Raw genomic sequence first — 27419 nt, 5'->3', positions numbered from 1 at the left:
GTTCATTCTGACACAATTTACTGAGGTCACAAATATTGTTAGAGTGTTAAAAATAATGAGGATGGGACCAGCACAGAATGACCTCCCACGTTCAGTAAGGCTGTCATTCCCATAAAACTTCTAGAAGATAGCTGAGAGCAAATTGCACAGCCATAGACAGGGAAAAGTGTCCGTATCTACAGAGAAAAACTTCCAATCCTGAAAAGAGGTGATCTGGAAAGGACTGAGAGATCCTAACAGGCAGAAAACCCGACATGAGGTCAGTGGGCCAGGCTGTACCACTGGGTCTGAAGTGATCTCTGGCCATGCAAAGACAGAAGGAGATGATTAAACCTCTCTCTGTGTCTGGGTAAGTCCCACGCTGGAAAACGGTACCTGGCTTCACGCTCCATATTTTAAAAATAACTTTGAATCAAAGGTGACCTGAAGGCTGGAGATCTCAGCAATTTAAAGAGGTCAACCTGTTTAATGTATCAAAAAGCAGAACGAGACATGACTTGCTTGCAGTATCGCTTCCTTCCTGGGGAAAAGTCTACCAGGTATTCTGGCAGAGAATAACAGGAGCCAGCCACCGGAGAGTGATTAATCACAGAAACAAACTACCAAGTGAAGTGCAAGATCCTCTCTTCTGGAGTCTTTGACTCACAACTGGAGGCCTGTCTGGAAGAGAGCTGCTTGTCCACAAAATCCATTGGGCTGTGAGAGTTAAGAACCCTCAGGAGGAAGGAAGAGTTACCCCTCAGTTACCCTCTCTTTAAAGTCCTCTGTAAGCACCTGATACCAGGCTGCCTTTAGGTGTAACTAAGAACAGGTATCATGACTGTGCATTAGCCCAGTACGAGTTACAGGGTTGAAAGCCTTCTGGACCATGTTGGTATCTGAGTGCACCCCAGCCTCCTTTGTCTTTTGGTTTTGTCTTGGAGTCTGTGTTACATACAGTTGTGAAAAATCATCTCAGAAGATGTGACCCTCGCTATGTTTAGAGAAGGACTGGGGAAAAAATACCACCAGTGTTTTGACAAGTTATTTGGATTCTGCGGTGGTGAGGAGAGAAACAGCCTAGAATGAGCCAATACAGCTCTACAGGCTTTAAAGTGGGACAGTGAGCACGTAGGAAAGAAGGTGGATCTATAGAATGAAGAGAATGGAGGTTTCTTTCTGGAAAGATCAGAAAGAGATCAGAAGAGAGGGATGGTGCTAGGGGTGGTTACAGTGAGGATTAGAAATCCCAAGCATTCAGAAATAACCATGCAGAGCCTCCCTGTGCCACAAGATTTATCTTAAGATTATGAAATGTAAAGACTTGCTTTCATCTGCACTCTTCGCCTCCTACTTTCAACTCTTTAGGTTACATGAAAACCACTTTCACAGTTCCCCTGTGACCATAAAGATAGGCATTTGCTTTGTGAACAAAGTGAAAGCATGGGAGTTAACGGCTTCAGGAGTCTGGAATTTAAACTCAACCCCAGCACCCTGATCTAGGAAATGAAGCATAGACTTTGCTAAGTTAGAGGGATCGCAGAGGAGTTGCGTATTTTGGGAAGAAGATGACCTTCTTGTTTGGAAAGCTCAGGATCTGATGCATTCAAAGGACTTCCTGGTCTTTGCCCTTGTTTCAGCTCTATGCAGGACAAAGAGAGCGGACAAAAACGTGGGGACCCAGCACACAGGACCTAGGGGTAGGAGTGGAGAAGGGGGACAGAGAGAGCATCATGGAGCTAGGATGCTGGGGCTGCTTGGCTTTATCTGCCTAATAATGAAAAGCAGCAAGTGTGTCAGAGAGTGTGAGGGAAACAGATCAATAGGGAGATAAAACTGAGATGGAAGGAGCTGGTGAGGGGGTGGGGAAGAGAGTAATAAGCCACTACAAATCAGGAGGGTTACATCTGAACCCGATTTGAATGCACTCTGAGCTGGTGTGAATACAGCAGGTGTAAGGCTACAGTGAATCAGACCTAAATACAGAAACAGAGAAGGGAAGTAGAAAGGAGGTAGTCCTCTTGTTAATACTGCCCTGTAATCTGCCTCCACAGCTCTGACCCAACCTTACAAACCCTGCTTCTCCCCTAATCCTGCTGCATGGAGAATCCCAGACCTTGCTACCTCCGAGAACAGGGACTGACAGCCTTTCCCTGCTCCCCTGGCCACCATGACCTTCAGCATGTCCTGAAGACGTGTCTCTTAGGTAAAAAGTGTCTCAGAGACGTTTACCCCACCAACTGCAATGGTCCTTACCAACTCATTCAGTGAGGACCCAAGGCCAGACAGCTTCTGACAGTGCCCTGAACCAGTGGGTTTGGGCACTTTTCTACAAGAGATAATACAAAAGCTGACCAGGGAAGCCTTTTTGCTCAGCTCTAGATTTTGGAGGCAAATGAGACTGAAACATCCCAAAGCTAAGGGGGCATCAGAGGATGTAAATGAAAACGTGCTCTATCGGACGAGGGCTGAGGGTATGGGTGCCTTCCCCTGTTTGCCTCCCCGGCCCAGGCACTCAGAGCCATTTTTCTCCTTCTGCCTGGAATTAGTTTTGAGGGACATCTGCCTAATTGTTGTGGCATGACCATTAACACTAGAAGTTCAGTTTTCCATCGCTGTCCACACTGCTCCCTCCTGTCAGCAGCCTCAGTGTGGAGACCAAGCATTGAAGGAGCCTCAGGGACTGAAGGGACCCTGAAGAGGGGCAAGGACAATACATATGGCTGTTCAAATGAACTTGGATTAACCTCTCATTGGGAGACACAATGGCCTAACTCCCCAAGGCAGCCATGGGTTCTATTTTCTAGCTCTAAAATTGTACCGTACCCCCAAAGGAGCCTTCTCCACAACTCAGCCACAGCAGCTGTGTGAGAAGAGCTAGAGTCAAAGCAAGCAGCAAGAAGAGAGTTGTTGATACTGGCAAGTAAAACCTTAACAAACTTAGACTTTACCCAGATGAATATTTCAAGATGTTATGCTTATTTCAAGATGTTACGCTTACAGAAGTCTGGCAAAGCTCAAGTCAACTGCCTTTAATTACATGCTAAACTGATCAAGCTGAAGACCGATTCTCTTGCTGACAATCATGGGCAAGAGTGCAAACTTGTCCTGGCAGCACTAGGATTTTAACATGCTCAAAACATGTTGCCTGTGCATGGTATGGGCTCCCCTCAGTGTGTTGCCTCCTCTGCTTTCATGGAAAAGCAATGCTCATTTATAAAGGAGCAAGCCATGAGGTTGGGGCTGGATTGGAAACTCTTGGCCAAACAGTTTAAATACTGCATATCAAAACGAGTGTTTGTGACTGCGCTCCTCCCAGTCCCACTCACAACTCAGTTCCACCTACCGCATGATTTACACAAGACAAGGAAAACTAGGAAGGGGTTTTTATTTCCCAAAATGACCCCCACTTTTTAGTCCCATCATTCTAAAAACAGCTCTTTCACGTAGCAGAAGGAAGCGTGCCCTTGGTGATGCCTTTGATCGCATTACACTAAGTCATTTGCCCACGAAGAGATACTTAAAATACACCATAAACATTTCTATCCTTGTGAAGTGTTTAAACTATCTTTTTATGGCCATGCCCTGCCTGCACCAGGGATGAATTTCTTGACAAGTGCGATGGTTAATGATTCAGCAGGTAGTAAAGCAATTTTTCCATAAGAATGAATGCTGTAGAGGCGGGGATGCATGCGGGGATTGACGAAATGCATCGTTTAAATACCCAAGTACGGTGCTTTGCAGCATAAGATCTTTTACATTTACATATCCCCAAAACACTGCCCAAAATAGCGAGATCTGAACCGTGTGAAAGCAGAGCAAAGCCCGTGTAGGCACACACACAAGGTATTTGGTGCACCTCTTCATTCTGGTGTGGTGCCAGTGAAACAGACAAAAGATGGTGCCATGCATTAGTGTGTCTCTTTCCTCACCGGTTATGTTGACACAGGACAGATAAAGAGCAGATATTCACCAACACCTGCGGACAGACTCACAAACGCGGGGCTGGCACACGCGGCTGCAGCACACCGCTCCAGCCGGCGGCGCACACCCCGGCCGGAAGGGGGCGTCCTAGCGCCGGGCCCACCACGCCACTCGTCCTTCTGGGCTGCCAATGGGGAAGCAGCGGAGGCGGGTCCTGCCGCTGTCTCTGCCAGTCGGAGGCGGGGCCGGGCAGCGTTAGCACCCGGAAGCGGCCGCTCTGCGCTTGCGGTGCCACAGAGCAGCAGTGGCGGGGCGGGGGCTGAGGCCTGCGTGAGGGCGACCGCGGCGAGGCCCGAGCCCCGCGGGGGGCGGCGACAGCGCTATGGCGGCCGAGGGGAAGGTGACGGGGCAGAGCCAGGAGCAGTTCCTCCTGTTGGCCAAGGCGGCCCGCGGCGCCGCCCTCGCCAGCCTCATCCACCAGGTGCTGGAGGCGCCGGGCATCTACGTTTTCGGGGAGCTGCTGGACATGCCCGCCGTCCGGGAGGTGAGACCGGGCAGGCCCCATGGCGCGGCGCGGCCCGCACCGGGCGGCAGGCCCGCCGGGCCCTGCGCGCGGCCCGGCCCGGAGCGCGGCGGAGCCTGACCGTGTGTCCCCGCAGTTGGCCGACAGCGAGTTCTCCCCCGTCTTCCGCCTCCTGACCATCTTCGCCTACGGCACCTACGCGGACTACCTGGGTGAGGCCCGGCCCGGCCCCGCGGCGGCGGGGGCACAGCGCGATTCACCCCGGCCTGGGGGGGGGGTGGTCCTTCGGTGCGGAACCCGTGCCAGAGCCACGGGGCCTTGTAGGCTCTCGCTCAGCCTGCCTCCTCTGCGGCCAGGGCCGTGCCTCCAGCGCTACGGCACACGCCTGGCCGCGGCTTGGGCTGCAGACCACTGGGGTAGTAATTAATAGCACTGGCAGTAATTAATGCTGGCGTTTGCCAGCGGAGTGCGGAGCTTCGAAGAACGTCTTGACAAAGGCGTTTTTGAGGGGAAAGACTCGGGGATCCTCTGGGATGTGCAGACCCACATAAATAAGGCACAGGACAGGTAGAGAGGATGTCTTGAGGCTGAGGGGAGGAAGGCTGCTCGGAAAAGGTCTTTTGAGCAGAGAATTAATGGGGATGGTTTGGCAAGATGAAGCATCACTTGGGGGATTGGTGTGCATATGCCTTAAGAAACAGGTATGGTGCAGATCCTTCTGTGAAGGACTGGGAAATGGATAAAGAGGCATAAATTCTTATACCCTGTTCTTTCCCCTGCCAATAGCTGAAGCAGCAAACCTCCCTCCCTTGACAGAGGCTCAGAAGAACAAACTAAGGCACCTGTCAGTCGTCACTCTGGCTGCCAAGATCAAGGTAGTGGCCCTATTTTTCCCCAGTTTCCCCTTCCACTGGATGACCTCATGCTAGTTACCACCGTGTTTCCACAGTGCATCCCCTACTCGGTGCTGCTGGAGCAGTTACAGCTGAAGAACGTCCGGCAACTGGAGGACCTTGTGATCGAGGCCGTGTATGCAGATGTGCTGCGAGGGAGCTTGGATCAGCGGAACCAGCGCCTGGAGGTGGATTACAGCATTGGGAGGGACATCCGGAGGGAGGAGCTAAGCACCATCACCCGCACATTGCAGGAGTGGTGAGGAGGAAGCCCCCAATACTAACACCCAAAAATGGTTGCAGGAGTGGCCGGTGGCTTCCCCGGGTCCTCTGTGTGTTGCTGGGGGGTACTGTTGTAAGTGGCCTACTTGGTTGCCTTTCCCATACTAATGGAAAGTAATTTTCCAAAAGTAATTTTCCAGATTCCTCTGTTTGTGGCTAGAGGGGTGATGAGACTGCAGCAACCTTTGCACAGTCCTGGCTGCTGGCAGGAGGCTTTCTGAGCCTGCATTTCCTAAGCTAGTGTCGCCCTGTTCTCTCTCCCCCTCCCAGGTAGTAATGTCACTACACACATTATGAGATTGGGCTCTTGCTCCCGTGTCCTCCCTGAGTGGTGTAGCTGACACCTTCTAGTCTTTTTGGCCTCTAGAGTTGAAAGCTGCCATCTTTCACGTCTCTTTCTATGCCCTGTAAATTACGTGGCCTTTTCAGTTCCACATCTTCTCTGCAGGTGCCAGGGCTGTGAGGTTGTCTTGTCGGGCATTGAGGAGCAGGTTAGCCGGGCCAACCAGCATAAAGAGCAGCAGCTGGCACTGAAGCAGCAGATAGAGAGTGAGGTGAGTGGGATGAGGAGGGAGCAGCCAGTGCCCCTCGCTTTAAAATAACTGGAACCAGTACCCTGTGGTTGTTACAGGCTTTGCTCAAGTAAGGCATTACCTTTTCCCTAGGCCAGACCAGCCTGGGGCACCATGCCTGAGTAAGAGTCCTGAATTGGTGTAACATTCCTCTGCAGTGCAGGGGTCTGGGCAGCTGTTAGCTCTTTTGTTTGACCTGAGCTTGCAGCTCGGAACTCCAGAACTTGGCTTAAAAAAACCCAAACAAACCAACCCAACCGTCCTCTTCCCTCACCCCCAGCTACTTCCCAACAAAAAAATCACAACAACAAAACAAACTAAATACCTTGGGAAATTCCTTGGTTCTTGCTTCTCTATTGCTGCAGGTGGCAAACCTGAAGAAGACCATTAAAGTGACAACAGCCGCTGCTGCAGCAGCCACATCCCAGGACCCAGAACAGCACCTAACAGAGCTCAGGGAGCCGGCCCCTGGCACCAACCAGCGCCAGGCCAGCAAGAAGACTTCGAAAGCCAAAGGGTGAGGAGTGGGGGCAGATAAACAGAGCCACTCTGCGTGTGTATGTGCTCAGGAGGTGAGCTGAGGGGAGCCCTGTTTCAGAGCAGTGAGGCTTCTGACTGCAGGCGTCTGCTCTCTGGACAAGTGATGGTCAGAGGTGTAGTCCCAGCTGATCTTTTCTCCTTCTCAGTTGAGGGGAAATCTATGTAGTTCTTGATCTGAAGCAGAGTTCATAAGCCTTCCTTGTGTTCTCCTTTTGCCCTTTGTGTGCATTTAGAAAAGGAAGTTGGAGATCAGCCTGAGTGTCCATCCTGATTGTTTTTCTTTCCTCTCTCCACAGGCTGCGGGGCAGCGCAAAGATTTGGTCTAAATCAAACTAGTTGGATCTCCCTTCACAACTGGGAGGGTGAGAGGAAGAGAGATGGGGGATGGAGGGGTAACAAAGGTCCCAAGCGTGATGCTTCTGAGCTCTTCTCTGAGATACATCTTGCCACCTAATTCTCCTGCATGTTTGTTCTCTTTCCTATCTTCTTTACTGGCTTTCCAGGCAGCATACCTCTCCTTTTCATCACAGCATTTCACATTCAAAGCTTCCAGTTGTTTGTGTTGCTGTTTCCCCTACCACTCCAGCCCCCATCGCCTCGGCCATGTGTTTCTCTCTTTCTCTCTCCCTGTCTTCTGACAGGTCAATTTAAAGAGCCATAAAACCCTGTCAGTCACCGTTGCACCCACAGGGCATCACAGAAGCTTGGAAAGAGTGTACTGGTGCTCAGCAATCATTTTGGCTCTGAGACCCCTGGGATACTTTGCTCCAGGATGCAGCTGCCATCTTTGATTGTTTAATCTTTGTTTTGCTGGGTGGGAGGGTAGGTTTTGAAGGGATTCTTTTAAAAATACATAAATATATGATAAATATATATAAAACAATAAAAATATAGCTCTATGGACATAATCTGTACAAACTTCTGCTCCTGTAGTGGTGTCTCTTTGTCTTGTATACTGATTCTGGATGTTCCAAAATTAAGTCATGATATTGAAAGCCTCTGTCCTGTTTCTGGTTGATATATCCTGAAAACATTCACTTCCTTTTCCAAGGGCAATGCCAGGGTAGCTGTGCTGGGATGAGAGTCCATAAATCAGGAATGAATCATAAATTTTATTTAAAGAGTTGGGTGATTGATTTGCACCAGGAATGGTCAGAAGAACATGCAGCTTTTCAGGTAGTCCCAGAGGACAGTGCTGAGACTGAGGGGAAAATGAAAAGTGACGTGGGGACTTGGCCAGTAGAGTTAAAGCTACCAGAGTCCATGCCATCTGGCTGAGGTTGCATAGTATTGATGTTTGGGTGTTGATTGCTTTTGGGCAATGCTGGAGCCTGGCTGAAACAAGTTGTAATGAAAGTGGCTCCTGGGAGATGCCCAGGAAACCCAGCAGGTTATCCAGAGGCTACATCCTTGAGCCTGGCTTGAAGCTGCGTCAGACACAAGGGTCAGACTGCTGGTCAGTGAGGGTGTACACTGGTGTGAATTGCCACTGTGCCTCCCACCCCTGCTTGGGTCCGCCTCTTTCCTTGTGCCAATGCTAAAATGGATTCCCTGACTCTGTATTTCACTGGTCTGGCTGAGTTTTCCCCCTGGGTCAGCTCTCAGTGCAGGCAGGTGAGAGCTGGAGATGAGGCAGTGTCAGTAGGAGCCTTGCTCAGGCTGTGGGGAGGCGGGTGAGATGGTGCTTGTTGCAGCGGTAGCCGGGTGTGATGCCATCGCAATATCGACCGCCCCCAAGTGCTGATTTGTGCAATATTGCTGTTTACTAATTCCAGGCTGCTGTCACAGCTCTGATGCTGGGTGGGAAGCCCTGTCACCTGAACCCATGAATTCATCCAGGTTTGAAGCAGCTTCCTTCTGTGTGTGTAGTCACAAGGCAGGACACACCAGCTGGCTCTGCTGGGCAGGGCTATACCAAGCTGTCCCAGGGTAGCTGCTCTTATTGGCTGAGGTCTCTAAGAGCTACAGCAACTCACCTGTTTGAGGCTTTAGCTGTAGTCCTCTGCAGAGAAGTGCCAATTGGGAGAGGTCTAGCATAAAGCTGTACAGCGGAGAGGTGCAAATCTGGCTGCAGGAGCACATGAGGGGGCAACTGAGCCAGGGCTGTCTTAACCCTTTGTCGTGGTTTGAACCCAGTCAGGTAATTCGTTCACTCACTCCCCCCTTTTTTTCCCTCCCCCTACTCCTGGAGGGATGGAGAGGAGGATCGAAAAGAATGCAACTCCCACTGGTTGAGATAAGAACGGTTTAGTAACTAAGGTATAACACAAATCACTGCTGCTACCACCAATGATGAAGGAAATAACAAGGGAAGAGAACACAACACCTCAGCACCAGCCAACCAATAACTCACCCCCCCCAGCCCGACCAAGCAGTGACTGATACCTCCTCCAACCCTGCAGTCTACCAGCCCTTTCAGGTAACTCTCAGTTACATCCTGGGCATGATGTGCTGTGGTATGGAATACCTCTTTGGTCAGTTTGGGTCAGGTGTCCTGCCTCTGCTTCCTCCCGGCTTCCCCTCTTCCCTGGCAGAGCATGAGGCTCACAAAGTCCTTGGCCAAACCAAAACATCCTTGTTATCAGTTCTGTTCCCAGGCCGAAAGTCAAAACACAGCACTGCACCAGCTACCAAGGAGGAGAAAAACGACTGCTACTGCTGAACCCAGGACACCCTTCTAGAGCGGTCTGACTGATTGGCAGCAATAGAGTCTACTCGATGAGTCCTGTTGTACGTAAGTTGCAGGGAAGGGATTGTGACAACACTTCCAGCTTTTGTTTAAATTACATTGAGACTTCCTCCCTCTGCACCACATCACCTTCATCTGTTTCTCTCAGTGAAGAAAGTCACTGTGCTTGCTGTGTTTGTGATTGTGAGAAGCAATAAGGTCCATGCACATCAGATTCTAGCACTCCCTTGGAAGGCAAGTGCCAGCAGAAGAGGTGGTACCTGGCAAGCCCCAAGCACCTGCCAAATGTCTGGCACGTCATGCCCGTTGAAAGAGGAGCTGCTTGCAAAGCTGTTGAGGTGTGATATGAAGGAGTGAGGAGAATCTGCTTGGGATGGAGCCAAGGAGCTGGACAAAGTATGTGTCCTAACCACCAGCTGTGGTCCAGTGGGAGCTGGGCTGGAATGGTGGCTATAACAGGGACCAGGGAGTTGAAGTTACTATTAACGGAGAAGGATGTCTGTGCCCCATAAGAGTCCTGTTGCTGAATAAGAACAGCCACAACAGCTCTTTGTCCCAAGCACCGTGGCTCTCCTCTGACCTGTTGGGCTTCCCTCTCTTTAATTGCACTGTGGCTATCGGGCACGAAGGGTCTTTTTAAATACCCTGAATTCACAGTTTAAATCTGGGCTGCAAATGCTGGGAGTAGAGTTGGAAGCATCCCTGAGCCAGCACTGAGATTTCCATGCCAGCTGTGTGAGTGCCCTGCACAGTGCATGGGAAGGCGGAGCAGTACCTGAGCTCTGTACACACACTGAGTACAAAACCCCATGAGCAATCGGTGTGGACCAACACGGGGTCCTGCAGGGACTCACCACACCAGCCCTAGGCTGTGCTGAAGCCCCAGGCTCTTCACGGCTAAACCACAGTCAGCACGAATCTGCTGCATCCATCTGCCATAACCTCATTTTGCAGCATCTGGCTTGCGCTCCTCTCCGAGGTTCAGCTCCACTCTCCAGTAGTGGCATTTGCCACGTGCTGCCGTTGGCCTTGCTCCCCCTTCCCATCTTCTTATTCGCCCCTCTCAAGGCGGTTGTGTTGTGGATTTCAGAAGAGTTTGGGATCAAACGTACTTGACTGAGGGGCATCTGCACAGCTCTCCCATTTTGCTCACTTTTCAAAGGGAACACCTTTTAAGACCTCCATTGAAAAAAAAAAAAAAGCAAGCAGCAGGAGGTAGCACATCAGATGCCTTCAGACCTTTGGTATGGTTGAAAAATAAAAGAGAGGTGTGCAGTGCAGAATGAAACTACTGCTGCAGATTGCTTTGTCAGATGGCAAACAGAGGGCAGGAGCACAGGTTTCCCTTTGCCCTTCATCTGAAAACCACAGTTTGTTTTCCTGCTCACTTCAGCTGTAATGCTGAATTTCAGTCAGAGATGTGAAGATTAATTCATTAGTTAACATTTATAAATCACTTTGAAGATGGCAAGAGAGAGCTGAGTACTGAGCATCATTATTATTATTAGTTTGCATTTTAATTTTAAACATCTTTGTGTTTTAACCCTGTTTTATCCTAAAGAAAAGGCTGATAAGCAGAGCCTGAGTAGAGCAGAATAGAAACACCTGGACACAAGACAACCTAAGCCAAGGAATGAGGTTTAGGGGATTGCAGAAGAAAAGGTATGGAGAAATGTTGGTCCCAGCTTGAAGAGCAGGAGGCCTGCCAGCCCTAGCATGGAAAGTGTCATGACTTGTGCAGTGATTCATTGCAACATCCTCTTTGGATATTTGGCTTGCACACCTGGATTGAGGACAGGGAGGAAGCAGGACACAACCTGAATGGGTTCATCATTGGTGTCTGACTTTTGCCAGCCTCTGGCCATCCGGTGCCAAGAGGTACCCACGGATTCTTAGCTGGGGTAATGAGGGTAATTTCTTCTTACTGCATTACTGGGGCATAGTTTCTGCTGTGGTGGGGGTGTCAGGCACCATGCACTGCTGCGGTGCCCAGCTCTACTTGGTGAGTGGGGGAAGCGTACCCAGCAGGCAAGCACCCTGGTCCCAAGGTCTCCCCATCCTCCAGTGCTTTGTGCTGAGGGACCTTTGGAGGGAGAGGTGGGCTTTGTGCTTAACGGCCCTCAGCAAGGCTCCCCTCAGAGAGCCAGCGTGTTGGTTACTGGGGTTGCTGAGGCTGCCCTTGCCCCTGCTCCCCAGAGGAGACACATGGGAGGGTTTGGTGTTTGATGACTGGACGGGCTGGTGTGTACCAGAGTCTCTGTCAAATGTTACCAGGGCTCCTTTGTGCTGGGCCCTGCTGGCTGGGGAAGGAGGGTGTCTCATGACAGAGGTTTCCCCAGGCTGGTCTGGGGTGATGGCAGCCCTCCCTCTGCCCAGCAGCAGGACACATACCCACTGCCTGCATCCTCCCGCAGGTCCCCAGTGCCAGCTGAGGAGTGCGTGCTGGGGTGCTGCAGATGTCACGGTGATGCCGTGCTCCCCTTCTGTGGGATGTCCATGTGGCAGTGTGGTCCCCCAGGGCTTCACACGGAAAGGCATCGGCTCACCTCCCCTCTGAAGGTTTGCTGGGGAAGGCGGGTACCTGGCAGTCTGCTCTGTTGCATGAATGAACACAGACGGATGTGTGCCCTGCTCTGCTTCCCGTGGGGCCATGCCTTCTCTCAAGGGCTCCCTGCCAACAGCAGCTGCTGAGGGTTGTGCCTGTCCCTTGCCACGGCTGGACCAGCCCTGCTGGGATGAGGTCCTGGCTCTGTAGGGTAGTCAGAAGAATCCCACGGTCCATGTCAGCAGCTGCAAACGCATCGCTGAGATCACTGACATCCTTCTTGTCTCCTGATTATGCCCTAGAATAGCTGCTCATTTTCCTTCTATGACCCCTTTTCCTCCCTGCCATCCTCTCAACAGCTGTCCCTGCTCCATCTGCAGGGCTCTTCTTTCCTCATCCCTTTTCCTAGTATCAGTCACTGCTTAGCCGCAATACTCAGAAAATGCCACTTGCTTTCTTTCGTGGTTCCTCAGACACCCACCCACCCTTTGGGTGTCTCTCTTTGGGACTGCTGCAGTTTTCCAGGAGCATCCCTGCCAGCGCAGAGTGGAATGGGTCTGGATTTGTGCCTCCCTCCTTTGCTGGTGGCAGGCTCTGCCAGGGAAAGGAGTCCATTTGTAGGAATTCCCTGTGCAATGTGCAATTGTATTCACGTTGCAATGAGTTCAATAGATACTGAAACATCAGCTGGATTCAGGAGCCGTGACCATCATACAGGTAACAAGAACATCCAGAATCACTCTAGCAATTGTGTGTGTGTGTGTGTGTGTGTGTGTGTGTGTCTGTGTGTGTCTGTGTGTGTGCTAAAAGCAATTTCACACCCTCCTGTTCCAAGGCATAAGTGAAGCCCCAGCCCCTTTGAGTTCTCTTGTGCCGGTGCCAGTGCAGCTTTTGCTCAAGCTGTTCTTCCTCCCTGCTGTTTATTTCCCTTGAGTATAGACTTCACTTTGCTGAACTAACCAAACCAGTCCCCTCATGCACTGTGAGCTCTCCCTAGCTTGCAGGCTATCCTACAAGCTTGCTCCTACCTGCACTTCAAATTAAGCTTTCTTAAGCACAGCTCTTTTCCACAGGTGAAGTCTGACCAGCATCTTGCACAGCAACAGCAACGCACATCTACAGCTACCAGAAATGCCTCCAGGACTGTGTGCGTCTGCTCCTCTGTGCCTCAGCAGGTGCTTAGTTATTATATGATCCACTGGTGACCCTGAGTCTTTCTTGTCTTCTGCTGTTTACAATCAGAGTGGCTTCAGTTTACAGCTGAGAAAGTCTTGATCTTGGGTCCTGTGTGCCTTTCCCCTTTTACTTTGTGCTACTCACTTTAGCGTTAATAGCACAAAGTAGACTAACAGAGTCAACTGAGAGAGTCCCTTTGCTCTTCCTGACACCCACAAGGCCACCTCCATCCTCCTGTGCAATACCCACATCCGATTTGGCACTGTCTCTGGGTTTTATTTATTTTCTTATGCACTTTTTGCAATCTTTGTTCTCCTTTTCCCTTACCAGTAAAGGATGGATACCATGAGGCCGGTACCTCTACTTCCACCTTACCCCGGATCAGTAAGGCACCAGCAGTTGGAGGCAGGCAATGTCTATTCTATTTCCCTTCCTTTGTACCTCCTTGTTTATCTTCCTTTGTAGCCCCCCCCTAAGTTTGTATTAAACACCCTCAGGATTTCTTAAACCCAGGCAGCCAAACCAGGTAGATGTGAGGAGATAGCAGAACTAGTAATAACCTCAGTGGAGTTTCCTCACCGAGACATTTTTTGATGTCTTTAAAAAAGAAAATTCCCAGGAGGAAAAATAAAAAGTTACATTTAAGAAAGGGATTTAAAAAAAAAAAAAAAACACAACAAAAAACAACCCAAGCATTTTAGAGTGTTTTGTAGACAGGTAGGAAAAAGTTGTAAAATCAAACAAGATTTTAACCTAGACCCTGTATTGAGGTCTGCATTAAATCCTGTTGTTCTTCAGCACTGGATTCAGTGCCATGGGACTGGCATTTCCCAGTGGGATTTTTCAGTCCTGCCCCATGGAACTGCACGTTTGTTTCCCCAGAACAACATTGTGCCTGCAGAGAGCTCCAGTTCCTGCAGCTCTTCTGTGCTTCCATGTGCTTTGAAGTCCCAGTCAGGTCACCAGGTCTCTTCTTCCTCTTCCCACCCTCCCCTGCAGTCTAGCATGGTGCCAGCTTTCCCCAGTGATTCATAGATGTTAAAGCCTGAAGGGACAGGTATAACCACGTCACTTGGCTTCTCAAGTGGTCAGGAACGACCTCATCCCATTCCTCTATGTGTCTGCTCTCGAACTTCTCTTTGAGGCATCTCAGCTAGGTTTGGAGTAGTGAGAGCTGGAGAACCCAGATGTGCTCTAATCGCCCTCCCGTGAAGGTCTGCATCTCATTTCCAGCTCCATCATTAGGTAGCAGCAGGTTTTCTGCTAGGTTCAAGAGCCCTCTACTGTCAGAAGCCTCATTCCCACATAGGTAATACCAGCCCATGCTCATGTGGAATGAGCTCAGGCACCAAAGTCTTGATTTCATGTTATCTTGTAGTGCCAGCCAGTGTTTCCAGGCTTCAAGTCATCCTTGTTGCTCCCTTCTCGAGTCCTTCTATTCTTTGGTGTCCTTTTTAGTGTTGTATAATCGGATTTCACACAATGGGTTCACTGCTGTGATACAGGGGAGAAACTTCACCTCCCTTTCTGCTGAACACAGGCTAATGCATCCTAGCGTGGCCCATCTCCATAGATGAAGAATTACGCAAGCAGCATTCATTTCCTTGGTCATCTCTCAATCCCTTAATTCACTGTGGATTTTCCAAAGTTTCCTCCAGAGCCTCCAGAGAACAGTCCAACATCTTGGAAGATCACAGACTATATTTGTTTTCCTAGATGCATGTCCTGCTGCTTCCAGTGCAGCCAGCAATACTGTTTATGAATAAGCACCACACCAACAGTTATGGACTGCTCTGTGCATTTCATCTTCTTCCATCATTTATCACTTTAATTATTCCTTCGGTCCTCTGAAAGCTTCACCAGCTCTGGTTTAATGCCTTCTTTCAGGTCATTAGTCAAGTTACTAATGAGCATTAGTTTCACAACAGCATCCTACTAGAAATAATTTCATATTCTGGGGTCCCTTCCCCACCCCCCCCCCCATTACTTGAATTCTATCAGTGAGCTATAATTTATATTGGCTCTTTGGTTGTTTTAATAATCCTTTATTTATTTGAAATCAGCACATAGCCTTGTGTGGCTCAGGAAGTTACCTTGTGCCCATGCTACTCTTCACTTTAGGTTGCTCTAGTGCCTTTGTTAGCCCAATCCATGTTTTAATCAGCAAATATTACAACTGCTGGACAGGACCAGTTTTGAGAAAGTGAGATCAAAACCATTATAAAGACTGATCCATACAATACATCCACTTATATTTCAAAATGTTTCAGTCTGGCAACCCCAAGATGACTTGCTTGCCACTAAACCTTCCCCAAGCCCTCCTTTTGTCAGTGAAGCTCCATCAGCTACAGCTCTGTCCTGTCCTTCCTTGAAGGGTGAAACACATGGAAACTCTGCTCTTTCAGGTGCTTGTTTCTGCATCCCTTTTCCAGGGCAAGTCCTCTGTCCCTCTGTTAGTGCCCATACGTACAACATGGGGATATATGGCAAGATTCCAGCACAGCGCTTCCAAGTGTAAGCCACCCACCCTGCCTTCTGTTCCAAACGAACTGATAGAAAGGTTTCCATAGGGGTGTGTGGTGGAGCAGGAAACCAGCCCAAGAATCCAGGCGATGTCCTCTAGTCCTGTATTCTTAATGCCTCCCACTTCAGCTAATATTGAAGTTAAGAAAAGGTCATTCCTAACAATGTCAGCCTCAGCTGCAGAGAAATAAGGAGAAAATAACAGAAATATTCCCTGGCCATAGAAAAACCCCAGCGGCCCAATTCTGGGCTGCACAGATGGCCAGGCAGCAAGAAAGACCAACCAATCTCCTTGGATTGCAAGCACAACTACAGCTGTTAAAGGGTATTTTTGCCAACAGTGGATCCTTGGGTCTTCAATTTCCACCTTGAGCATTATCTCACTTTGTAACTCTAGGGGAAGGCTATAAGGCTATTTTCTCTAAGAAAATTAAGCCTTAGAATTAACCACCAAGTTTCTTCTCAGTTATGTCCCAAGGATATGAAAGAGGTTACTCAATCCCACAGCAGGCTCCGTTAGGTTGGCTGAAGGTAAAGACTGACCCAAACAATTCTTTACATTTGTTTCTTTATTCAGTAAACATCTAGTTACAAGTTTCACAAATTAAAAAAGTGGGGGAGCTGACTGAAGAGGCATCGGGGGCCACAGGCTGATCCAGCTTCTGTTCTGCTCCTCCCTTCTCTAATGCACACATCCTTCCGTTTCTCCAGAGCTGCACAAAGGAGCAGGAGAGGAATCGAAGCCTCTGTCCCTGTGAGGGGACTGACACGGGGTTCTAGCAGAATTCCCTCCTATCTCTTTCACAGGGGACTAAACACAAACTTCAGAACCAGCCCAACCCAGCACAGAAGAGTGGAAAGGATGGAAGAGGAAAGGTGGCAGCTCCTCATGCCCACCACTACTGGCAGAAAGAACAGAAATGAGGGAGAGCAGAAGGGCAACGGGCAATGAATGCATTCTTTGCACACTGGTAACATTCCCCACGCCCCACTGCAGCACCCAAATGGGGCAAAGAAGAGCTATGCAGAAGATTAGTTGCTTTGTTTCAAATCTTTAAGTGGGAGAGAGGTTAATACTAAATTTGAATAGGGTCCGAGTGGTGCTTTGAAGGGGCTTCAGAGTTTCACTGTCTGTACCTGGGAGGAAGGGAAACAGAGCATGAGAAGAGTTAAGTGGTGATTAGAAAGCAGCATAAAATATCATCACAGAATATAAAGACATGTTTAAAACTGATGTCTAGACACCAAGAGAGTCCCTTTTCAAGCACTTGATCACATCCTAGTGAACCCTATTCAAACCACAGGAGAGCAGACACTGGCACTTCTATTTCAAACCTGATTGGCAGCAAATGGTCTCTAAGTTCTATAGAGTGGCAGAATAAACACTCTACAGATTGCAATCCTACATCATTTCATACCATTTCAATCACCAGTTAAGGACGACACCACATTTTCTTGCTGATGACAAAGTAACTTAAACAGCATCCACCATCCCATTCAACACAGTCATTTCTCAAAATTCACATGTTCCACTGCTCTCTAGATTAAGTGGGAAAACCCATTTCCAACCGACATTTCGAAGACTGGTGCCATGAACATAAATAATCACATGGCTGAGAAGCAACCACGCAGCAGAAGAGGATAAAAACCTGTGAAGACTTACAAGAGCGTGTAGGTAGATCTGGGGGTGGCCACACTGCACCCCCCACAAGGTCTGCTCTGGGTTCACCAGTCATACCGACGGGACTGTCTGGAGGGAGAATCCTCAGGGCCCTGGATTGCAAGACGGGTCCCTTCAGCCCGACGGCCGCTGCCGCCTTCGTGCCGCCGGTAATCCAGCCCCCGCTGCGCCCGGAAGCGGGATGTCTCCCGCCTCCACTCATCGTCAAATGCAGCTGCATCACCTATGTAAGGAAAGGTGGAGCTCAGGTGAGGACGTGGTGGGGAAGCGGTACCTGGGCTTGCTGGGGGGAGCACACAGGCAGTACTCACTTTCGTCCATGTTGATGTAGTCCTGCCTCTCCTCCTGGTCACCCGTGCGATGATTCCGGGACCGCTGCATGATGTGTGCCCGCTCTCTGATGTGGTGTCCAATCGACATCTGTTCCAAGCCGCTGTCCGAGTCCCTTACAGTCCGTCTGGTCTCACGGATCTGAGGGCAGATTCCCGGATAGCATCACCCTTTTAATTCATTCTCCCAGCCCCACACGTCACTGATTCTTGCTGGCATTATTTCAGTCACGTTGCACTGCCACTTCTCTCAGGATGTCAGACACAACATCATGAAGAAGGGAAAATGGATTTCCCCTACCAGCACTTCCCATTCCCTCCCAGTGGCCCTCAGCATGGTTCAGTGAGTCACAACGCATTCCTCAACTGCGACTGACTGCACAGCAGAAGTGCTGTGGGTGGCCAGCACTGAGCCACCAAATGAAGACTACCCACCCACAGCAAACCCAGCAGCCTCGTGCCTCCTCCTTACCCCGCCAGGTGCTGAACGCATCTCAGAGGTCTCTTGGTAGACCTTGGGCCCATCACCCAAATTGGAATACGAGATGACAGTTGAGGAGGTGAATGTCTGGCAGTTAGCACCACTTGTCATATGCTCCTGAAAAAAGAAATAGGGAATGGTATAACGAAGGAATGAGAGGGGAGATGGCAATTAATTCTCTCCCTATACAACAAAGTAGGAAGAAATTACAATAGGAGGAATATAAATCCCACGGGTCCAACTTTCTGGAGAACACATCTACCTTGAAATTAACTCGTTTCTTACTAAAAGAGTCTACCCCCACACTTCCTTCCTCAGCCATCTCTCTGCACTCAGAGGGTACACCTCAGGAACAACCTCCCTACCACCGAATCCCGGTCACAACAGAAGGCTTAGAGCCTCTGCCACCTTGGCAGCTTGAGCACAGCCCATACCAAAGCAGCACAGGAAGATGGGAGACATTAAAGGGGATGACAGGAGCATTCTCAGTACTCCTCCCAATACAAACTTATTTATGGAGGGTTCTTACCATGTTTCCAATCATGTCGTTCATCATCCCAAACATATCTATAAAGCCACCTGCCTGTTGAAAGAAGAAGAGCACACAAAAACATATGAAGTCACTTTGGAATTATACAGGAGGAAAGAACAACAAACTATGTGCAAGGGACAAGAAACTGCTGCCTAAGTAGGAAAACCTTATTCTTTTCCCTTTCTTTCAGTAGTGAAGAAAAAAAAAACATTTTTTTTTCTGTTGCTGTTCCCTCAGGTTGCATTGTCCAAGTGTTCTGGCTCTCCAGATCTCTGGATACAGCACGGGTTGTTCACTTAGTTCAAGCCTGACTCCTTATGCAGAGTCCAGGCACTCCACAAAGCTAAGAGCAGAAATCTCAGGATGTGTACTAACAGCAACCTTAACCATAGGACAGTCATCCCCAATGATGTTTTCACCTCATCACCCTCAACTCCTAAACCACAAGGAAGTTTCCACTGGTTGTACTTTTTCTTAACATAGTAACAAGTTTTCTCCTTTTCCCTACAAACACCTAACTTTTTAATCTTGTAAACCTAAAGGCTGCAGCAATCTACTGGGCCAGCAGGTCTCACAGGTTACTTGTGCAATATGTAAACAAAATTACTACGTTACTTTCAACTTGCTGATTTTTTTGTTTCCTCCAGTAGCCTCTTGTTCTCTTTTTCAGCAGAGCAGCACTCACATGCAATGCTATTACCCTTTGAAGTCTATCTGTTTGTATCCTTATTAATCCTTTCCTGAGCTACAATAATGCCAGGACGCTCAGCCTCTTTCACTGAAGCAATCCTGCAGAGCGAGGCAGCTGAAGTTGCTGGATCTGGAATAACCTATTTCCACTGTATTATTTCAGTAGATGACGGAGATCAGTGTGCCCCAAGCACGGTGTCCTCAAAGACACACAGCCATTCTCATTCCAGTCCTGTTCACCTGAAGTATTCTGTAGGCTTCCTCTTCTGCCATCACTGACAAAGGAGGTTCAACGCTCGCCTCTGCCTACTGATGGCCAAGTCTCTTCCTCATGTCATCACAGTTCCTTCATTACCTCCAAACAGATCCAGAGCTTCTTTTTAGACATAGGAGGTTATTAAGAGACTATCTGCTCTTCTCAGATATTAACTGTCCCAATCCCTATGAAATATTGCGCGATTAACAGCTTTAGGGCTCTTTTCTGGTCAACGTGCAAATACAGTCTCCTGAAACAAATAGCGTTAGAATCTCTTCTCTAAACCAGCTCATGGACTAGATTAAAACATTAGAGGGGAAACAAGAGAAAGGCCTGAAGTCACACAGCAACTCAATCAGAGAGATCCACGTGAGACCAGCTGCCTCCGGTTCAATACCCTCTTCTGTATTCTGTTTACTATAAATCTAGAGCTCATTCTGGTCTATTCACACCTTCCCACCCTCACTACCAGTTTGGACAGTCTTGCTCACAGATGGGTACATTTTAGCACCAGCTGCACACAGCACTGATGAATCTCAGTATGGAACCACTAATTTGGAAAGCCTCTAATGTGACCCAAAAAAACAGAGAACTTACCATGCCGAGCATCCCAAAGGGTGAAACAGCTCCTGCCTGCCAGGACAACAGAAAAACAGAACAGAGAATGACTTTGAAACAGCCAAACAACAGATTTTCCTCAGAACACCCTCATCCTTCTCAGAAACACAACTAGAAATGATCATGTCCAACGAACAGATCAAGGAAGTGCCCCACAGACTCACAGCAGTTCAAACCGTACCATCTCTAACAAACGAGACAGAAGGCTCCTAAAATAATATAAGTAAAAGATATTTATGTCCCGGAGAAACAACTTCTTCCCCTCCTCCCGTTCAATCTAGAATGCACCTGTGTTTAATACATTAAACGTGGAGTAAAAAAAAGAAGAGCACCACAGTTTTAGAGAGATCAGTTCTGTGCCCACCATCCATACAAAGGCAAGGGGTGCGCCCAACCCAGTAAGGGTGAAAGATAGAAGGTAACAAGGCAGTTTAACAAATCCTGTCCTGTGCTCAGCACTTCTTTTACCTGCATCCTCCGACCAGGCTGGCGAGCCCCAGGGGTGGTGCCATCAGTGATGCCAAGGAGTGGGCCAAAGCCGAAGCTTCCCGAGAGCATGCGGTTCATGTGCTGCCGGTGGATGGCAAAAGGGTCCCTTTTCAGAGAGGTGGAGAGAACAATGGTGAGGAAGGGATGACAGAAGACAAAGCCCCACATTATGGAAGTGTACATTCCTTTCCAAGCTGACGATCCAGAACCCCAGGAACTCAGTGTTGCTTATGGTGATCCTTAGTGCTGGAAGGGACTTCTGGATCCCATTTATTTCTTGAAATAGAAGATACTGCACCACAGAATCCCTCTTGGGCACTAACTAATGTCTGTTCAGAGTAGTTTGGTGTTTTGCTCCCACTAACACTTCAGGGCCAAGTACGGCCGAGGCCATTCCAGAACCTCATCGCTCTAACAAATGAAAGTCACTTCTCAGACCTGCACGTACCACCATCGTTTCACATGAATTTCCTCTTGTGCCATCAAACCCCTTTACATTAACAGATTTGTCACGCAACCAAACCCTGCAGTTCTTCATTTTGCAGGGAGGTGCACAAAGACCCTCTTGGTTGCAAAGAGACAACTACACTGACTGGACCAGAGAGTATGTGACCCTAGATACTGCCCTCTTACCCTTCCACATACATGCAAACAAACATGCTCAAGTACAAGACTGAAACCTCGAGAAGGGGCTGTATGGCCTGACACTGTGTAACCTCCTTCTGTCCCAGGTAACCTTTACCTGCTATTTTCCTACAATGTTATGTGTATACCTGGCAAGACATTGAGACCATGTACAGGTTTTGCAGATTTGAGAGGGAATGGGAAAAATAACTGGGGTCCCTAACTGGTTTTGTTTCCTTTGCGGCCTTCACTTTGAAGGCTGTATTGACATGCTGGAAGGTCAAGGAGAGAAAAAGGAGAATAAGGACAAATGGTCACAGAATACAGTGGCCACAGTTTGGGAAATACCATAGCATTTCCATGTGGATCTTACAGCCTGCACTCATCCCTCTTGAGTGCAAGTAACCTCAGCAGCATAGAATACTCCTGAGATCACAAAAGTGCCTACTACAAACCATTACTTTTCTGCCTGTACTGGAAATGCTTTCCATAATAAAAGTCAGACTCATTCCTGCCACATCAATGAGAATACACAGTCATTCTGTGACTAACTGGGGCATCAAGGTTTCCTTTCCTGCTAACGTGCTTACAGCTGATAAAATTCTTGCTTATTACCAATTTTACAAGCAAAACTCAGACTTTGTTTTTCTACATATATTAGTTCCACTACATTTCTAGTAGTGCAATGCTTAACATAATCAAATTCTTACTGTGTTACAGCCTATTCCTTATCCGCTTTGGCAAAGACTGCCAACTTAGTTTCACTGCCAAAATTTATCAATAGCATCCAATTTCTGGACTGTGGACAGCAACAAAAACAGCCAGTAAAAGGAATCCCAGGAAGAGTTCTTGGGACCTTCATTAGATTTGAAGCCTCGTATTTCAAACTGCTGGCTGTCTTCTCTTAACTTAGTTCCTTACAACTTGACAACTGCTTTAGCGTTCTTCTCCAGATCCATTAATGACGGAGCAGAACAGCAACAAACACTGGATGGAACAGCAGATTTTATTATCTATCTGAACTGAAATCCTACTTGGCGTAAGAAAGCACAATAATCCTTCCACTAAGAAGAGGATCAGGTATTCCAGCCCTCTCTCCCTCAGACAGTTGCAGTGCCTTTTGGCCTACTTTATTTAATCACGCCTTCCTCCCAGACCATGCTCTAGTATTACAGAAACCAGACCAAGACGAACCAGGTTACTCCCTGCGCTGCCCCTTTCGCAGGGGTCATGCGTGTTTGTTTCCCTGCAGCCATCCCACAGCTGCTGCGCTGCGGCATTCCAGCCGCCCGGAAGGCCCTGTGCCCACCTCTCGGACGGGAGGGTAGCACACCTGCACCCCCATCCCCCAACCCCAACACCCCGGGGCCGCAGCCTCCTTCCCCCCACCCCAGCGGGTGCCCAGTTCGACTCACATGGCAAACATGGGGTCCTCCGGCTCGCCATCCCTCATCAGCCTGAACATGCTTCCCTCGATCGGAGGCGGCCTCTGCGGAGGGGAGAGAGGGTGAACACAACCGAGGTGGAGGGCGGGGATGGGAGGAGCACCGGAGCCGGCCCTCCCGCGCAACGCCTCCTCTTCCCCCCGGGCCGGGCAGGTGATGGCAGAGCTACTCCCGCCGCGCCGTAGGCCGCGACCCTCCCGGCACCGGGCCCAGGCCCCGCCCCCAGCCCCGTCCCCGTGCCCTGCCTGCGGGCGCGCCGGTGGGTGCCGAGCTGCGGGCACAGCCCGTCCGCGGCAGCAGGACGCCCGCAGGCCGATCACTCCTCCGCGCCCATCGCGGCCCGGGCCCGCACTCGCCGCTGCCGCCCCGCCCGGCCAGCCGGCTCCCAGCACGCATGCGCCACAGGCCCGGCGGCGACGCAATCACCAGAGAGAGAAGGGGGATGGGGCCGGAAGGGCTGCTCTGTAGAGCGCCCCCTAGCGCCCGGCGCGGCCCGCGGTCCGCCGCCCCTCCGCTCCGGGCCCGGCCCTGGCCCTGCGGGGCTCAGCGGGCGCAGGCCGGGCGGCGGCTCCCTCAGCACGCCTCACCGTCGGGGAGGTGCCGGTAGCGCCAGCCGGCCCCGCAGTGCCTGGTAGGTCCGGGAGCGAGCTGCAGCTGGCAGCGAGTGAAAACATGCCCCAGTGACAAGGGGCTATTGTTCCTCGAGCAAAGGCGGTGGTGGACGGGCACCGGGGGTGTTTGCCAACCTCCCACCTCGATAAGAGGAGGGCGGCCGAATGGGCGAGGAGAGTGCTTGGAGGGCTGGAACGAGAGGGAGCGGGGCCATGGGTGCCTCTGCCACGCTCACGAGCCAGGGGGACACCACAGAGGACGTGGCGGTGCTGCCAGCATTGTGGCTGTGGTAAACTGGCAGTGGGTTGTCACTGCCCCCGAGTAGCCGCCAGAGCCACAGACAAAGCACAGGGACTCAGTGTGTGCTCAGGAAGTCGCCATGCACCAGTGGGCTGACAGTCTCTGTCACCAGTCCTGGGGAATGATGGTTGCCTTCAGCTACCACCGGCTCCACTGGATTGGAAGGAAGAGAGTGGGCTGGCTTGTGGCTTCTTGAGACCAGGGCACACTTCCCTAAGTGGGGTTGAGTGCTGAATCTGCCCTGATGTGTGCAGGGGCCAGGCTAAACCCGTGCCAGAGGCTGCGGAACATGGTTGAGAAATCAAACTCCTGAGTTGTGGCAGAAGCCACGTCCTTGGATTTCGGAGTCTGACAGAGGAACGTGACCTGGTAGCACATATCATGTGGTGGAACACACAGGGGACTTCTTACTATAGCAGATCTCAGAACTGCTTAGCGTCCAGGAAGATCTCCCACTGGAAGCCTATGTGCATGCGTAAGACCCTTCAGATGTCCCTCACTGCATTTAGTAAGTGCATCCTTCAGAGGCTGCAACTGACATCCACAACATGGAAGCTGTGGATGGCACAGTGGGGCAGGATCATGAGGGTGAGACAGATGCTATGTGCAGGGCATGGGCTGTGCCACCTCAGACCTCTTGGGCAGTGCTCCTTGAGAAGACTGTCCATAGGTGAGGTGCCAAGCTCTCCTGTCACCAGGTCAGAACTGGTAAGTGAGCCCTGAAGGTCACACAGAGTTCTTCCTCAATCTCTCTGCACTGCTTTTGCAACCTGGAACATCTTTCAGAGACCTCCAGTCTGGAAAGCCCTCCCCGGCTGGGGTGTTTTCCTTTTGCTCTGAGGCTCTCCTGGTGTTTGCTTACAGTGTGTGGAGCTGACCTCGAGTGGCAGCATTCAGAGAAAGGCAAAGAGTTGCTTGAACAAGAATGTAAGCATCTTTTTTTTGGGGGAGGGGGGGGAGGAAGGTGTGTCCCAGATCTGGGATAAAATGACTTGCTGTCACCCAGGTATCAGTGATCCTTCCACTCCTGGAATGTCCTGGAGATGACAGGACTTCCTCAGTTTTTTCCAAATACCAAGTCAGGCATTGCTGCCTTCCAAACAGAGAGCTAGGGGAGGAATAGAACAGTGTGGAAAAAGTACTGCTTTGAAGATCCTTTTTCTGTCCCTCATGCTGCTCCTGTGTGAGTGGCCTGTGGCACAAAGGGATGACTTTATCAGACTGCGGGCTGAGGCTGTGTGTCTCACTAAATGTTTCTGCAGCCATTACTCTTGATGAACCTGTCTCACCAAAGACTGTGCTAACAGTAGTGTCACCAGTTCAGCAAATCGTGAAGGCACTTCACTTTCAAAGAGTTGTGCTGGTGGCAAATGTTGGGTGAAAGCCTGGAAGGAGGAGTTGGAAGTGCAACCTTTCTCTGGAACAGGGACAAGCCCACAGTTCTGAGGAACACTGAAGCTGTGCCACTGTGCTGTTTGCACATTTCTCTATAGTAGTCACCACATTACGCCTAATGTTCACTGAGGGGTTGGCCATTTGCTAGGTGAGAATAACAAAGCATGCCGGGGGGGGGGGGTGGTGTGTGAATGAAAAGCAAAAACTCTCATCTTGCCCCTGTCACATTCTCTATTTAGGCTGCTTCTGTTTTCATCATGAATAAAAGCCATTAACTACGTCTCTCTGTTCCCTTTCAAGCTGCTCAGGTTGTGCTGAAGCCGTGGAGGATGGGGGGAAGGGGAGTAAGAAGGAGCTCAGCATCCCGGAGGAGGCGAGTGAAGGGCAAAATGGAAGAGAGATGAATGGCGCCGCTGCCCTCAACTCCACCTTCTCCCGCCTACCACTGGCTTCTGCCAGGCAGCCTCCCCCAGCATCCCCCTCGCCCTCAGTCAGCCAAAGGGCAGCCACAGCGGAAGCATTTCAAAAGCAAACCAAGTATCACATGGTGAAGGTAAATAAACAGCACACTGAAAAATCGTGCTTTGTTACCTGCTGCTTCCAGGGACCCATCATTTTGGCCAGGAAGACACAGCTTCTTAATGCATCCAAATGCTCCAGGGCCCCTGTGGACGCCTGTAAGACAAAGAAATCCTAATTATCAGAAGTCAGAGCTACCCACAGCCATTTCCTCATTGGTTCCCTTCATCTGTGCCTCTTACATAATCTCCACCCAACAACTAACTCTGACCTCAGCTGAAGGGCACCCGAGTGAAGGACAGCTCCGATCTGAGCCTCACACATGACAGTTCACATCTGGGATGCCAGGGCCAGCGTGCTGTGCCTGCAGCTTGTCCTGTGCGGCAGCGGTTGCTTTCAGAATGTACTGCTCATGTTAAGCATATCTGCCACACTGTGAGTGAGAACCACGACCTCCGTCTGTGCTGTGTTAGCAAAGAGAGGCTCACAGAAATCACGACTGAAAACCTCCCTCCCCTTCCCAGGCTTCTGGGGGCTGGTGTCACCCCTCATCACTCCCATCTACTCTTCTTGCCTGCTCTCATTGTGTTACCTACCACAGCCCGCTGCAGTGCTTATTTCAATGTGTTGTCTCTCAGGAAGCCATCTCCCAGGGCAAAGTTGGTCAGTGGTTGAATTCTTGGGTATTTCCTCTTGATTTCAGGATACAGCATCATGAAAGAACAACGAAACTGATTATCTGCCTGGATTTTTAACAGAGACAGGACAGAAAGGTGAACAGTGTGGATTGAATCATAGAATCATAGAATGGTTTGGGTTGGAAAGGACCTTAAGATCATCCAGTTCCAACCCCCTGCCATGGGCAGGGACACCTCACACTAAGCCCTGTCATCCAAGACTCTGTCCAGACTGGCCTTGAACACTGCCAGGGATGGGGCAGCCACAGCTTCTCTGAGCAACCTGTTCCAGCACGACAGCACCCTCATAGGGAAGAACTTCTTCCTTATATCTAACCTGAACTTCTCCTGTTTCAGTTTGAACCCATCGTCCTTGTCCTATCTCTACAGTCCTTGATGAAGAGTCCCTCTCCAGCATCCAGTAATAAATACATAAATGCATCCAAACACATTCCCTCTGCACACTGAGATTTTGCTAGCTTCACTGTAAATGAAAGGATAGATACTGTGTATATCTGAATTTATGTAAATCTAAGAAAAGTTAATGCAAATACACAACCTTCTGCTCTTTTGTTGTTCAGAAGTTTGAAAGAGTTTCGGAACCACACTCGTGAGTTAGTTCACAAAACAAAATTGTTGAAGTAGCCAGTACTGTGATTTGCTTTTGCTCAGAAAAATGGCTCGTTTAGTTCAGCCTTCAACAGCAAAAAGGCCCTGTTCCCCCAACAGAACACAGTAACAAGACTAGCAAGATACTAAAACCAAAAGCATAAATATTTTCTTCCAGGTGCCTGCACCCTGCATCTGCAGAAACACATAGCACACATGAAAGCCCAGGCACATGTGCAAACATATGCTCATGCATGAAGACACACACATGTAAGCTTAACATACACTTCAGGAGAGAAGTACCATACACAAATTTAGGGGGCCTATAGGGATGCTGGGGAGGGACTCTTCATTAAAGACTGTAGTGATAGGAGAAGGGGTAACGGGTTAAAACCTAAAACAGGGGAAGTTTAGATTGGATATAAAGAGGAAATTCTTTCCTGTTAGGGGCGTCAGGCACTGGAATATGTTGCCCAGGGAGGTTGTGAATGCTCCATCCTTGGCAGTGTTCAAGAC

General features: G+C 49.7%; 2 protein-coding genes and 1 long non-coding RNA gene across 5 annotated transcripts; 2 read left to right on the top strand and 1 right to left on the bottom strand.

Moving 5' to 3' along the window:
• Positions 1–4138: 4138 nt before the first annotated feature.
• COPS7A (COP9 signalosome subunit 7A) lies at positions 4139–7621 on the top strand. Of its 3 annotated transcripts, none has more exons than XM_057404104.1 (8): positions 4139–4153; positions 4228–4447; positions 4563–4638; positions 5213–5301; positions 5376–5578; positions 6050–6155; positions 6539–6690; positions 7010–7621. In XM_057404104.1, the coding sequence occupies exons 2-8, from the start codon at positions 4286–4288 to the stop codon at positions 7047–7049; spliced, it is 828 nt and encodes a 275-aa protein (XP_057260087.1). In that variant the 5' UTR covers positions 4139–4153; positions 4228–4285; the 3' UTR covers positions 7050–7621. The 3 variants fall into 3 exon arrangements, with proteins under 3 accessions (XP_057260087.1, XP_057260089.1, XP_057260088.1); XM_057404106.1 differs by lacking the exon at positions 4139–4153 and having other exon boundaries at positions 4216–4447; positions 7010–7075; positions 7404–7621; XM_057404105.1 differs by lacking the exon at positions 4139–4153 and having other exon boundaries at positions 4216–4447; positions 7010–7075; positions 7355–7621.
• An 8576-nt stretch (positions 7622–16197) lies between these two features.
• On the bottom strand, positions 16198–25765 carry MLF2 (myeloid leukemia factor 2). The gene is made up of 9 exons (XM_057404114.1): positions 25690–25765; positions 22762–22835; positions 20702–20828; positions 20213–20248; positions 18667–18720; positions 18129–18254; positions 17639–17798; positions 17310–17550; positions 16198–16783 (listed from the first exon to the last, which is right to left on the bottom strand). The coding sequence occupies exons 1-8, from the start codon at positions 25711–25713 to the stop codon at positions 17372–17374; spliced, it is 780 nt and encodes a 259-aa protein (XP_057260097.1). The 5' UTR covers positions 25714–25765; the 3' UTR covers positions 16198–16783; positions 17310–17371.
• Positions 24130–25677, top strand: LOC130596472 (uncharacterized). Its single transcript, XR_008971528.1, has 2 exons — positions 24130–24630; positions 25399–25677. It is a non-coding gene; the product is annotated as an uncharacterized LOC130596472 (long non-coding RNA).
• Positions 25766–27419: the final 1654 nt, after the last annotated feature.

Source organism: Pezoporus wallicus, unplaced genomic scaffold (assembly GCF_028554395.1).
Source record: "Pezoporus wallicus isolate ANWC-B61680 ecotype Strahan unplaced genomic scaffold, APGP_CSIRO_Pwel_v1 contig_6598, whole genome shotgun sequence".
Taxonomy (NCBI): Eukaryota; Metazoa; Chordata; class Aves; order Psittaciformes; family Psittacidae; genus Pezoporus; species Pezoporus wallicus.
This window is presented reverse-complemented; position numbering and strand designations above follow the sequence as displayed.